The sequence below is a fragment of the Crinia signifera genome, chromosome 9, assembly GCF_055691185.1.
Source record: "Crinia signifera chromosome 9, ASM5569118v1, whole genome shotgun sequence".
NCBI classification, from domain to species: Eukaryota; Metazoa; Chordata; class Amphibia; order Anura; family Myobatrachidae; genus Crinia; species Crinia signifera.
In genome coordinates, this window is record NC_139225.1 from 169,014,165 (window position 1) to 169,029,157 (window position 14,993).

General features: G+C 50.5%; 1 protein-coding gene across 1 annotated transcript in view; it reads right to left on the reverse strand.

The window, feature by feature from the left end:
• The window catches only part of ERCC2 (ERCC excision repair 2, TFIIH core complex helicase subunit), a 104,717-nt gene that overhangs the window by 66,900 nt on the left and 22,824 nt on the right, over positions 1 to 14,993 (reverse strand). The window contains exons 6-12 of the mRNA XM_083160434.1: positions 13,286 to 13,402; positions 13,088 to 13,204; positions 12,886 to 13,009; positions 12,705 to 12,801; positions 11,114 to 11,247; positions 7,645 to 7,813; positions 7,068 to 7,186 (exon numbers count right to left, since the gene is read on the reverse strand). Coding sequence (XP_083016560.1) covers positions 7,068 to 7,186; positions 7,645 to 7,813; positions 11,114 to 11,247; positions 12,705 to 12,801; positions 12,886 to 13,009; positions 13,088 to 13,204; positions 13,286 to 13,402 — 877 coding nt within the window. The remainder of the gene's footprint in view (positions 1 to 7,067; positions 7,187 to 7,644; positions 7,814 to 11,113; positions 11,248 to 12,704; positions 12,802 to 12,885; positions 13,010 to 13,087; positions 13,205 to 13,285; positions 13,403 to 14,993) is intronic.

Here is a 14,993-nt window from a genome sequence, read left to right on the forward strand (position 1 = left end):
GTGATAGGACGATGGGTACTGGGTGGGACAGAGAGCGGGAGTACAGTGTGTGTGTGTGTGTGTGTGTGTGTGTGTGTGTGTGTGTGTGTGTGAGAGATAGGAGGATGGGTTCTGGGTGGGACAGAGATGGAGTACAGTGTGTGTGTGTGTGTGTGTGTGTGTGTGTGTGTGTGTGTGTGTGTGTGTGTGTGTGTGTGTGTGTGTGAGATAGGAGGATGGGTTCTGGGTGGGACAGAGATGGAGTACACTGTGTGTGTGTGTGATAGGACGATGGGTACTGGGTGGGACAGAGATGGAGTACACTGTGTGTGTGATAGGAGGATGGGTCTGGGTGAGACAGAGATGGAGTACACTGTGTGTGTGTGTGATAGGAGGATGGGTACTGGGTGGGACAGAGAGCGGGAGTACCCGGTGTGTGCTAGATAGGAGGATGGGTACTGGGTGGGACAGAGAGCGGGAGTACTCGGTGTGTGTGTGATAGGAGGATGGGTACTGGGTGGGACAGAGATGGAGTACAAAGTGTGTGTGTGTGATAGGAGGATGGGTCTGGGTGGGACAGAGATGGAGTACTCGGTGTGTGCTAGATAGGACGATAGGTACTTGGTGGGACAGAGATGGAGTACACTGTGTGTGTGTGTGTGTGTGTGTGTGTGATAGGACGATGGGTACTGGGTGGGACAGAGAGCGGGAGTACTCGGTGTGTGCGAGATACGACGATGGGTACTGGGTGGGACAGAGAGCGGGAGTACTCGGTGTGTGTGATAGGAGGATGGGTCTGGGTGGGACAGAGAGTTGGAGTACACTGTGTGTGTGCGCGCGTGTGTGATAGAAGGATGGGTTCTGGGTGGGACAGAGAGATGGAGTACACAGTGTGTGTGTGTGATAGGAGGATGGGTTCTGGGTGGGACAGAGATGGAGTACACAGTGTGTGTGTGATAGGAGGATGGGTCTGGGTGGGACAGAGAGATGGAGTACACTGTGTGTGTGTGTGTGTGTGTGTGTGTGTGTGTGTGTTAGGAAGATGGGTACTGGGGGGGGGGGGGCACAGAGAGATGGAGTACATGGTGTGTGTGCGAAAACGAGATCTATGTATTACCTGTTAAAGCTCTTTATTCGAGGACGTCAGGGGCCACAGGGATAACCATGGGTAGAGAGTGGGTCACAATCCAATTCCAGCACCAGAAGGGTTAAACTTCTGGCTGTTCAGTCAGCACCGGCTCCTCCCCTCCTCTACCCCGCTTCCTAGGGGGGATACGGTCATTGGGTCACCAGCAAGTTGTTAGACAGTCATTAGGTCGACATGCAGGAAGGTCAACATGAGTCTAGGTCGACATGGCTTAGTCGACATTGGGTTTTTCACCGTTTTTTTGAGCCGACATGTGCCAACAGGCAGTATTTCATGCCCTACCATCCACTAGGGCAGTGGTTCTCAACCTCGGTCCTCAAGGACCCCCAACAGTGCACGTTTTCCAGGTCACCCGGCAGGAGCACACAGCTGCAATCATTAGTCACTGACACATTTTAAAAGATCACAGATGGAGCTAATTATATGTGCACTGTTGGGGGTCCTTGAGGACCGAGGCTGAGAACCACTGCACTAGGGCATGGTGGGAGAATAAAACAGCTTAGCGAGCCATGCGAGGGTAGGCGGTGCACTTTAACCTGTGTCCTTGTCGACTGGGTCGACATTCGGGTAAAAAAACAGTGACAAAACCCATGTTGACCTTTTGACTGTCGACCTAATGACCCCGTCGACCTAGACTCATGTGTACCTTCCTGCATGTCGACCTAATGACGGTCTAACAACTTGCTGGTGACCAACTGATCCACACCCCTCCTAGACTAGCTACTAGCTTTTCCCAAGCCAGTCAGGAGGCAAGATAGAAGGAAGAGAAACCCATACAGAGACACATCCAACAAATGTGTGTGTGTGTGTGTGTGTGTGTGTGTGTGTGTGTGTGTGTGTGTGTGTGTGTGTGTGTGTGTGTGTGTGTGTGTGTGTGTGTGTGTGTGTGTGTGTTCCTCATGTAACATGTGTGAATAACCTCAACAGAGGAACTATTAACTAACTTCACTCAACGGAGGAACTATGAACTTCAATACAAATGAAGCAGAGATCCCTGTGGCCCCTGACCAATGTTCCCTCTAATTTTATGAAGACTGTGTGCGGCAAAAGATTTTGGCTGTGCAACTTTGGAAGAAAATTTTTATTTTTGTGCGTCACTTCTATATAGAACTTGAAAATTACGTTCAGCATTTGTGTTAACTTTTCTTCAAAATTATATTAAACATTCAAAACATTTAAACTTTCAAAACACAGCACATGATGTAGTTAATGGGTGAAACACACATGAATTTAGTCCACAACTGCAAAAAGTTGACCACTGCTGCTTTGTGCGCTCTGTTGTAATGTCTGTGCGCATGCTCGGCGAGTTGTGTGCGCGTGCACACACGCACAGCTTAGAGGGAACACTGCCCCTGACGTCCTTGAATAAAGAGATTTAACATGTAAGACATAAATCTTGTTTTCTTCTGCGGCAGACGTACGGGGCCACAGGGATAACAGTGGGATGTCCTAAAGCAGCCACCCAAGGGTGGGGACGCACCTGGGCCGCAGCAAGTACACTCTGGCCAAATGCCGAATCCTGTGAGGGAAATGTGTTGAATGCATAGAAGTGTAAGAAAGTATTGAGACAACCAAGTTGCCGCCTTGCAATGTTGCTCTGCTGTTGCACCGCCCCTAACAGCCCAATACACACCCACAGACCTCGTGGAAGAAGCCCGGACCCTGCAGGACCCGGGAGGGAGGCACCTAATTCAGCCTGCTTGATAACAGACCTCAGCCATCGGGCAATAGTCTGCTTGTAGCAGGCCAACCTCTCTGTCCTCTATGGACTTCAAAAAAAGAGAGAATCAGACTTCCTAAGGGTTAGGCCTACAGAGGCATCTGGCCTACGAAAGGCCGGGACCACTATCTTCTGCTTCACATGAAACTTGGACACCACCTTGGGGAGGTGTGAAGGAACGGTTCAAAGAACAGCCCTATCAGGATGAAAGACAAGGAGAGGAGCCTGCCAGGACAGAGCCGACAAATCAGACACCCTCCTGGCCGAAGTAATGGCCAACAGGAAAACCGTTTTCCATGTAAGCCAGCAAAGATCCACTGACTGCAAGGGTTCAAAAGGGAGGCCCTGAAGGGCCTTGAGAATCAGAGAAAGAGCTCATGGAGTGACCGGTGGGACAAACAGAGGTTTTATGCGCAAGACCCCCTGCAAGAAAGTGCAGACATCCTGCAACAACGCCAACCGCCTGCAGAAGATAATAGACAAAGCAGACACCTGCAAGGAAGACAGCCGGAGGCCAGCCTCCAAACCCTTTTGCAGAAATGAAAGAATCCGAGACAAACGGTAAGTCTTTGGAAGAAATTGAGAGGAGCGACACCAGGAAAAAGTAAGCCCGCCAGATGCGATGATAAGCACCAGCCGAAGAAGGCCTATGAGCCCTGCGCATAGTCGAAATGACCCTTTAATTAAAGCCCTTGGCTCTTAACAAGGAGGTCTGAACAGCCACGCCGTCAGACAGCCGCTGCAGATTGGGATGGAGGCATGGACCTTGTGTGAGCAGGTCTGGCCACAGAGGCAGACGGAACAGAGGGGCCACTGACAGGGCCTGGAGATCAGAGAACCAAATCCACCTGGGCCAATGCGGGGCCACCAGAATCAACGTGCCCCCCTCCACCTTAAACTTGCGAAGTACTCTGAGAAGGAGTGAGAAGGGGAGAAAGGCATACATGAGAGCGAAAGGCCACAGGGCCGACAGAGCATCTACCATGCCAGCTCTTGGGTCTCGAGACCTGGACACGTACAGGGTGACCTGGTGATTTTGGCGTGAAGCCATCAAATCCATTCCGGTCTGCCCGAACGGTCTACCAACATCTGGAATGCCTCCAGATGGAGGGTCCACTCGCCGGCATCCAGAGTCTGATGGCTCAAAAAGACTGTTGCCCAATTGTGGACCCCGGAATAAAGATTGCCGACAAGGCGGGGATCTTGGCATCCGCCCATTGGAAGATGCGGGAGGCCTCTGCCATGGGCGCCCGACTTAGAGTGCCATCCTGGTGGTTGATATAAGCCACCGTCATCGCATTGTCCGACTGGACCTGCACCTGGCAACCCCGAAGCCAAGGCTTCGTCTGGCGGAGAGCCAGCAGGACTGCCCTCAGTTTGAGGACATTGATGGACAGTAGGGATTCCTGTTAAGTCCACAGCCCCTGATAGGGAGCGGTCACATGTCAGAAATCCTAACCACGGAGACTGATGTCCGTGGTGAGGAGTCTCCACCGGTGGATCCAAAATGGCCTCCCCTTGATGAGGTTCTGATCCAGAAGCAACCAGGACAGGGAGATCCGTGTTGTCGGTGACAAGACAGCCAGGTGTGATCATAGATTGGAGTACGACCCTGACCATTACCTGAGGTGTTCCCATTGTAGGGGGCGAGAGTGGAACTGTGCATTCTCCGCCATGTCGAAGGCTGACACCATGGAGCCCAGGACCCTCATGCAGGCATGGATTGAGACACACCTGAGGGAGAGGAGACGCTGAACACGGGACTGCAGAGCTCTGAGGCGTACCTCTGGCAAACAAATCCTCTGATGGACTGTGTCCAACAGGGCACCTATATGAACCATGGATTGGGCGGGAAGCATGGAAGACTTGGGCCAGTTGATAACCCAGCCGTGGCATTCCAGGACCTCTTCTTCCTTGCATAAGTGTGCCTGGAAAACCTCGGGCGACTGTGCTAGGATCAAAAGGTCGTTCAGCTATGGAAGAATCTGGATACCCTGGTTGTGAAGAGTACTGCCCATTACTGCCATGACCTTCGTAAACACCCTGGGTGTAGGGTGGCCAATCCCGGGATCGGGATTGGCGGGATCCCGGGATTTGGCCCCCAAAACGCCGGGATTTAAATCCCGGGATTGGAGATTCCAATCCCGGGATTTTGGGATTAGACTGCGCATGCGCAGTCTAATGCCGTGCAGCGTCTGAGCACTAGCTCAGATGCTGCCCGGCTTCTCCCATACCCGGCACAGTCCAGCACTGCGCAGCGTGACGAGGTCAAATGTCACGCTGCGCAGGACGCACAGCCACCCAGCAACCTGGCTCGTCTGCTCCGAGTCCTCACCGTACAAGCACACCCGCCCGCCTAGCAACCCCGCTCTCAGACATAGCAGCACGCCCGCCCACCCAGCAACAGGGCCCCTGGACATACCTGCACACCAGCCCACCCCGCTCCCGGCCCCTGCACATTTCTGCACGCTCGCCTGCCCGCCCACCCAGCCCCCGCAATTGTAAGTACCGTAAATATGAAGGGCGTCAGGGGCAGTTTTTCATTAGGGAAGCCAATCCCGGGATCCCGGGAATCCCGGGATTGAGCATTTTTCAAACCCGAATCCCGGGATTGAAAAAATGCCCCGGGATTGGCTTCCCTACCTGGGTGCCGTGGAAAAGGTAAAAGGCAGAGCTTGAAACTGGAAGTGACGGTCCTGCAGTGCAAACCTCAGAAACCGCCAGTGTTCCCGTTTGATGGGGATATGCAGATACACATCCTGGATGTTGAGGGATGCCATGTAGTTCCTTGGTTGTAACCCCAAAACAATGGACCACAAGGTTTCCATCTTGAACTTTGGGATCCCGACAAATTTGTTGAGCCGCTTTAGAATGGGACGGAAATACCTGTTGGGCTTCCGCACCAAGAAAAAGCTTGTGTAAAAACCTGTGCCTCGCTGATACACCGGAATGGGAGATATGACCCCAGCCAACAGTAGTTCCCGGCAGATGCCAGGGTAGGCTGCGCAACCGCCCCGGAGGGATCCTTAATATAGGCGGTTGGAATGGGGAGAGTAGAGGAACGCACAATCTTAGCGACCTGTGTGTCAACCTTGGGAGCCGTCTCCCAGCGGACCCTATACTCTGGAGGGAGCAAGTAAAAGGAAGAAAACCGCTTAGGGAGCGGAAACTTCCTATTTGGCAATTTCCAGGCCTCCCCGAGGATGTCCTCCAGCTCAGCAGAGCTAGGGAAAACCGTCAGAGTCCGTTTGGGCCAAGGATTGAGGGGGTTCAGAGGTGTTATGTCAATTTAAGGCGTATCTGACAGCAGTTACCAGTGCCCCCGCATCAATGCGTGCTGCGGTGTTGCCCTTTGGGGCTTTATCAGCAACGTCATCGTTCCTGTCACCAAACAGTTGTCCCTCCTCCTCATTGGTGTCATCTGTATCAGTGTCCTGATGGAGGAGGGGTTTGGGGGAAGGAGTACCCCTGACCCGAGCCCTACGGCCTTTACATTTTAAAGAGGTTTGGATGCCCTGAACCTAGGCTGTCAATGTATGCACCCAGGCAGGCTCCATCCTGGGGGAAGGGGCCACGCCTGAGACACGGATGGACTCGGCTGCAGGGGAGGTGCAGATGAGAGCTTGTCTATCAACTGCGACGTCGCCTGGGTAAACTGGTCCCAGGCAGGTTCCTGAGAGGAGAGGCATGCGCCTTTGTACATTGTCGGCATAACCCCTCCATAAGCTGGGGGACGCCAGCCTCCTAACATGTGCAGGACACCAATATAGGGGCCCATGTGTCATCAACGCTGTCCTCTGACATTGTACACTGGTACAGGTAAAACAATATACGTCTGACAGGCAGTGATAGTGTTAAAACAGTAAGAGAGACACATACAAAGGCAAATAGAAATCTGGCACTGGGCTCCGCAAAGCACTATGCCGGCAGGAGCATAAATTACTGTAACCGGTTGTCCTTGTAGAAGAGGTACAGGGGGGGGGGGGGGGGTACAGATTAAACTTTCTGGTGCAGGAATCTGATCGTGACCCACTCTCTACCCACTGTTATGCCTGTGGCCCCTGACGCCTACCAAAAGAGAAAGGAGGATGGGTACTGAATGGGACAGAGCCATGGAGTACACTGTGTGTGTGTGATATGAAGATGGGTACTGGGAGATCAGAGACTGAGTGACAGAACACTGTGTATATGAAGCAGACACGTATGGTGGAGGGGTCTTACCTTTGGTGTATGTACTGACGAGCGTGGCAAAGTTGGTGATCAGGATAAGAGGCGACAAGTCAGTAATATCTGCGATCTCCAGAGTGCGTGTGAGGGAGCGGAGCCGCTCTGCACAGAATCTGCAATATAGACAGCACTTCTGCTCAGCGCTCTTGGTCATAGAATGGTCGGACAAACCTGGACATGTAACTACGTGCAGCACAGATCACTGGGATAACGGTCTGGGCTAACACATGGAGGGAAGAGGTTGAAAGGTCTACAGTGTCTATTTAGACAGTCAATAGGCCACCAACTAAAAGCTGACATCCACTAGGTTGGCACAGACAAAAGGTTGACATGCACAGACTAGTGCAACAGTCACTTTCTGCACTTTTTACACACTTATCCACCCTCAGTGACTACAATTGGGCCTGAAGCATGGCGATTCGGGGTCAAGGTCGACACTGACACAAAAAGGTAAAAAAAAAAAAACCTCATGCAGACTTCCATGTGTCGACCCTTTGTCTGGGTCTGTATTTTGCCACCAGGATGCAGGCCACTCCTGCCACAATGATATATTTTATTAAATTGCACTCACCTCATTGGCTTTCGTTCTATGCAGACTTTTTCAAAGAGATCTCGTAAAAAAGCGGCCGGACCTTCCTGCGTCACATGTCCTGATCGGAGACGTGACTTGATATAGCCCACCAGCCGCCGCAAGAAGCCTAAAAAGTGCAGAGCGTTGCGGATACACCCCGGAACCGCTTCTAAAACAGGCAACCAAAACAGATTTGTGAGGATACCCATACCCCAGAGTGCGCCTCAGCATTTCCTCTCCTCATGTCCTACATTTCTCACAGAGGGAAAGTTCTCTATGTTGCTGCGCTTGGGAACAGGCTCAATATTTTTGATCTCCCTCCATTGATGCTGACAATATGGCAAGGTAAGGAACACAAACAGCCATGTCCTGTTCTCAGAATGGAAGGAATCTCATGCCCAGAAAGAGGGACCTTTTTATTTCTCCATAGAGTAGAAGACTGACGTGCCCAACCTGCAGCATGTAAGGGTACATCTCAAGGACCAAACAAAGCCAGTGTATTGAGGCATCTCACACTGCATGGTGTACTGAGGCTGGATGTATGAGGTATATCACGCTGCACGGTGTACTGAGGCTAGATGTATGAGGTATATCACACTGCACGGTGTACTGAGGCTGGATGTATGAGGCATCTCACACTGCATAATGTACTGAGGCTGGATGTATGAGGTATATCACGCTGCACGGTGTACTGAGGCTGGATGTATGAGGTATATCACACTGCACGGTACATTGAGGCTGGATGTATGAGGCATCTCACACTGCACGGTGTACTGAGGCTGGATGTATGAGGTATATCACGCTGCATGGTGTACTGAGGCTGGATGTATGAGGTATATCACGCTGCATGGTGTACTGAGGCTGGATGTATGAGGCATCTCACACTGCATAATGTACTGAGGCTGGATGTATGAGGTATATCACACTGCACGGTGTACTGAGGCTGGATGTATGAGGTATATCACGCTGCACGGTGTACTGAGGCTGGATGTATGAGGTATATCACACTGCACGGTACATTGAGGCTGGATGTATGAGGCATCTCACACTGCACGGTGTACTGAGGCTGGATGTATGAGGTATATCACGCTGCATGGTGTACTGAGGCTGGATGTATGAGGTATATCACGCTGCATGGTGTACTGAGGCTGGATGTATGAGGTATATCACGCTGCATGGTGTACTGAGGCTGGATGTATGAGGTATATCACGCTGCATGGTGTACTGAGGCTGGATGTATGAGGTATATCACACTGCATAATGTACTGAGGCTGGATGTATGAGGCATCTCACACTGCACGGTGTACTGAGGCTGGATGTATGAGGTATATCACACTGTATGGTGTACTGAGGCTGGATGTATGAGGTATATCACGCTGCATGGTGTACTGAGGCTGGATGTATGAGGTATATCACACTTCATAATGTACTGAGGCTGGATGTATGAGGCATCTCACGCTGCACGGTGTACTGAGGCTGGATGTATGAGGTATATCACGCTGCATGGTGTACTGAGGCTGGATGTATGAGATATATCACGCTGCATGGTGTACTGAGGCTGGATGTATGAGGTATATCACACTGCACGGTGTACTGAGGCTGGATGTATGAGGTATATCACGCTGCATGGTGTACTGAGGCTGGATGTATGAGGCATATCACGCTGCATGGTGTACTGAGGCTGGATGTATGAGGCTTGTCCCACTGCACGGTGTACTGAGGCTGGAGGTATGAGGTATATCACGCTGCACGGTGTACGGAGGCTGGATGTATGAGGTATATCACGCTGCATGGTGTACTGAGGCTGGATGTAATGCGGTATATCACGCTGCATGGTGTACTGAGGCTAGATGTATATCACACTGCACGGTGTACTGAGGCTGGATGTATGAGATATATCACGCTGCATGGTGTACTGAGGCTGGATGTATGAGATATATCACGCTGCATGGTGTACTGAGGCTGGTTGTATGAGGTATATCACACTGCATGATGTACTGAGGCATCTCATGCTGCATGGTGTACTGAGGCTGGAGGTATGAGATATATCACGCTGCACGGTGCACTGAGGCTGGATGTATGAGGTATCTCATGCTACATGGTGTACTGAGGCTGGCTGTATGAGGTATATCACGCTGCATGGTGTACTGAGGCTGAATGTATGAGGTATAACACGCTGCATGGTGTACTGAGGCTGGATGTATGAGGTATATCACGCTGCACGGTGTACTGAGGCTGGATGTATGAGGTATATCACACTGCACGGTGTACTGAGGCTGGATGTATGAGGTATATCACGCTGCATGGTGTACTGAGGCTGGATGTATGAGGCATATCACGCTGCACGGTGTACTGAGGCTGGTTGTATGAGGTATATCACACTGCATGATGTACTGAGGCATCTCATGCTGCATGGTGTACTGAGGCTGGAGGTATGAGGCATCTTGCGCTGCACGGTGTACTGAGGAAGATTGTTATGGGGAGGCGGTTACGTCCCCTCAATGTCTTCCCTCCTAGGTGGTGCAGAAACAGATATGCACAGTAATTACTATGGTTGTGACTAATTCCCCTTCGCCAAAAGGGCCAGGATGTGAGGTCAGAAGTTGTTTGATACCCTTACAGCAATTTTTATTTCGTGCCTAAACTAGTTACATAGTTTCATAGTAGATACAGATGGGGCCGGGCTCATCTTTGCAGGGGATGGCGATGGCGTCGCCATCGCCATTCCCTGCTCCCGCGCCATCTGTGTGTCGGAAGGGGAGGTGCGCGCGCGTCCCCTTCCGACGGTGCTGCCATCGGTCGCCCGGTGCCCACACCGGGCGCCCGCACCCCCCCACAGCCTCCTCGGGTCCCCCCAGCCCCCCTCGAGCGGGAGGCGGACAGTATTGCGTCCGCCTCGCCGGCCGGCCGGATACGGGGACGCACGCGCGTCTCAGTCAGATGGCGCGCCGTGTTGCTGGCGGATCGCCAGCAGCATGCTGCTGGCGATTCGCCAGCAAGCATAAGGCCTGCGCTATCTGTAAGGCTGAATAAAGACTTGCGTCCATCTAGTTCAACCTAGGTTTATAATAGTTTATCCCTTGTTGTATAGTATGTTCTGATATTACCCGTGGATGTTTTTAACCAATAAATGTTTGTGCACCCTTATTTTAAACGTATTTATTGTGTCTGCCAACACCACATCTCCAGGAAGAGAGTTCCACAGTTTGACTGCTCTGGCCGTAAAGAAATTTTTCCTTCTAAGGGAACAAAATCTTCCTGGTTACATAGGTTAACTTCTTGGTAACTAGGTTTGGTGTAGGCTATTTCTTTTATTTTAGCTGCAGTGTACCTGCACGGGCTCACTTCAGGCACGGTGACTCGCTATAGGTTACTATTGCCCCTCCAAGAAGATGTGAACCCCGTGCATGATGGGAAAGGTATTTCCAGCGAAGAGGATCTAGCTGCTAACTAAGTACTATACACACACCTTGCAGGATCTCATCTGGTAACACAGGATTCGCCAGGTAAACATCGGTTTCTCGGGCCACCGTTGCCTCGCGCAGTCCTTCCACCAAACGGCTATACTCTTGCTTCAGTTTCTGTTCATCTGTTTCTTTAATTCTGAAATCACAGGGACACTTTAGCCCTAGAATTATCCTGCATCAATCACATATTTATTAACGATACTGGGCTGGGAACACTCAGCAATGTATCCATCTTTGCTGATGACACAAAACTGAGTAGAGTTATTAAATCAACCGAGGATGTCTACGCGATTGAGAACAATCTTAAACTAGATGAGTGGGCAAAAAAGTGGAAGATGAGGTTCAGTGTGGATAAATGCAAGGTCATGCACCTCGGGAGACATACCCAGTGTGCTAGTTATAACCTAAGCGGGGAGGAATTGGGTAATTCAGTGCTCGAAAAGGATCTAGGAGTCCAAATAGACAACAAACTGGGGAGTATTGCTCAATGTAATATAGCAACAAAAAAGGCCAATAAAACTCCTGCATGTATTAAAAGGGGCATGGAAACTAGGGACTCAAAAGTAATTCTGCCTCTGTACAAATCATTGGTTAGACCGCACCTCGAATATGGAGTACAATTCTGGGCCACACACTATAAAAAGGACATCATAGAACTGTAAATAACCCAAAGAAGAGCTATGGGAATGGAGAATTTAAGCTACGAGGAGAGATTGAGCAATTTGGGACTGTTTACACTACAGAAGAAACTTTTAAGGGGGGACATGATCAACATGTACAAATATATCAAGGGCCAATATAAGGAACTGTCAAACACCCTTTTTACAGCCAGGAAGGACTCTAGGACACGTGGGCACGAGTTTAGACTAGAAGAAAGAAATTTTCATTTTTTCCTTAGAAGGAAAAATTTCTTTACGGTCAGAGCAGTCAAACTATGGAACTCTCTTCCTGGTGAGGTGGTGTCGGCAGACACATTAAATATAAAATAAAATATAAAATAAGGTTGGACAAACATTTATTGGTTAAAAACATCCAAGGGTACAAATAAGAATCATAACCTGTCTTAAAAATACCAGAAAATACTATATAACAAGGGAAAAGCTATTGAAACCTAGGTTGAACTCGATGGACACAAGTCTTTATTCAGCCTCACCTACTATGTAACTATGTAACTATGGGCCTTATTCTAGTTCAGTCTTTCTGACAAAATCCTTCTTAGATGGACAAAACCATGTGCACTGCAGGGGGGCAGATGTAAAATATGCAGATAATTAGATTTGGGTGAGTTATTGGGTTTCTGTGCAGGGTAAATACTGGCTGCTTTATTTTTACACTGCAATATAGATCTCACTTTGAAGTAAAATCCCACCCAAATCTAATTCTCTCTGCACAAGTAACATCTGCCCCACCTGCAGTGCACATGGTTTTGTCTATCTAAGAAGGATTTTGTCAGAAAGAGTGAACTAGAATAAGGCCCTATGTAACATGTGTAATGTCAATTTCCAGGTCTTACAAGTAAGAGGACCCCGGCACACACCCATAACCACAACCTGCTCCACACTGCCATCTCCCACTTCCCACCATGAGGCTCACTTCTGGATTGCGGTGTTGAGGGTCTCAATGTTGCTCTGGGATCGCTCAAGTGTCTTGCGTGTGATGGTGACACTCATGGAGTCAATGCACACATTATCTGCAGAGATATTGGGAAAAAGTGACACCTTATGAAGCGGAGGAGAAGTCAGCTGGAAATCTGGGCATATTACAGATGGATCACCTATATTATGGGCCTCATCGAAGACCACAACGGATTTCTTAGCTAGTTCACGAGAGACCAGGTCTGCGATCTTGGGATCCAGTAGATAGTGGTAGCTGTACACAACTACATTGCACTGAGACAGCTGCACAATACAGAATAACATACAACAGGTTACACACAGTAACACAAATACGCACTCACAGATTACACGAATACTCACAGCATGGCGGGCAAGATAGTAAGGGCACCAGCTTCGCTGGCGTCCCAAAGTCCGGAGGTCATCCAGATTGTATACCCCAGGGGGAAGAGAGGTCTCTTTGCCAAAGGCATCAAATTCCTGGTAAGTGAGAACAAAGAAAATAAAGTCTCTGTGCTGAATGTACAGTGGATTAGCCGTGACCAGGTCCAGCCCTAGTACCTCATAGAAACGGCAGGAGGGTACGCTGGGGTCTCGCTGCCTCTGTGTCCGTACAAAGGAGGCCGTCAGACTGTGGCATCGTCCATCTATCTCTTTCCCAAAGCGCAGAACACTGACCTGAGAAACAAGTGATCACAAATGAAGACACGTGATACCAGATGCCTCATACACGTAGCCCCAGCAGGCCACGTGATACCAGATGCCTCATACACGTAGCCCCAGCAGGCCACGTGATACCAGATGCCTCATACACGTAGCCCCAGCAGGCCACGTGATACCAGATGCCTCATACACGTAGCCCCAGCAGGCCACGTGATACCAGATGCCTCATACACATAGCCCCAGCAGGCCACGTGATACCAGATGCCTCATACACGTAGCCCCAGCAGGCCACGTGATACCAGATGCCTCATACACGTAGCCCCAGCAGGCCACGTGATACCAGATGCCTCATACACGTAGCCCCAGCAGGCCACGTGATACCAGATGCCTCATACACGTACCCCAGTACACTGCATGATACCAGATGCCTCATACACGTAGCCCCAGCAGGCCGCATGATACCAGATGCCTCATACACGTAGCCCCAGCAGGCCACGTGATACCAGATGCCTCATACACGTAGCCCCAGCAGGCCACGTGATACCAGATGCCTCATACACGTAGCCCCAGCAGGCCACGCGATACCAGATGCCTCATACACGTAGCCCCAGCAGGCCACATGATACCAGATGCCTCATACACGTAGCCCCAGCAGGCCACGTGATACCAGATGCCTCATACACGTACCCCAGTACACTGCATGATACCAGATGCCTCATACACGTACCCCAGTACACTGCATGATACCAGATGCCTCATACACGTAGCCCCAGCAGGCCACGTGATACCAGATGCCTCATACACGTAGCCCCAGCAGGCCACGTGATACCAGATGCCTCATACACGTAGCCCCAGCAGGCCACGTGATACCAGATGCCTCATACACGTAGCCCCAGCAGGCCACGTGATACCAGATGCCTCATACACGTAGCCCCAGCAGGCCACGTGATACCAGATGCCTCATACACGTAGCCCCAGCAGGCCACGTGATACCAGATGCCTCATACACGTACCCCAGTACACTGCATGGTACTATATGCCTCATACACGTACCCCAGTATGCTGCATGGTACTATATGCCTCATACACGTACCCCAATATGCTGCATGGTACTAGATGCCTCATACACGTACCCCAGTACGCTGCATGGTACTAGATGCCTCATACACGTACCCCAATACGCTGCATGGTACTAGATGCCTCATACATGTACCCAAATACGCTGCATGGTACTAGATGCCTCATACATGTACCCAAATACGCTGCATGGTACTATATGCCTCATACACGTACCCCAGTATGCTGCATGGTACTATATGCCTCATACACGTACCCCAATATGCTGCATGGTACTAGATGCCTCATACACGTACCCCAGTACGCTGCATGGTACTAGATGCCTCATACACATACCCCAATACGCTGCATGGTACTAGATGCCTCATACACGTACCCCAATACGCTGCATGGTACTATATGCCTCATACACGTACCCCAATATGCTGCATGGTACTAGGTGCCTCATACACGTACCCCAGTATGCTGCATGGTACTAGATGCCTCATACACGTACCCCAATACGCTGCATGGTACTAGATGCCTCATA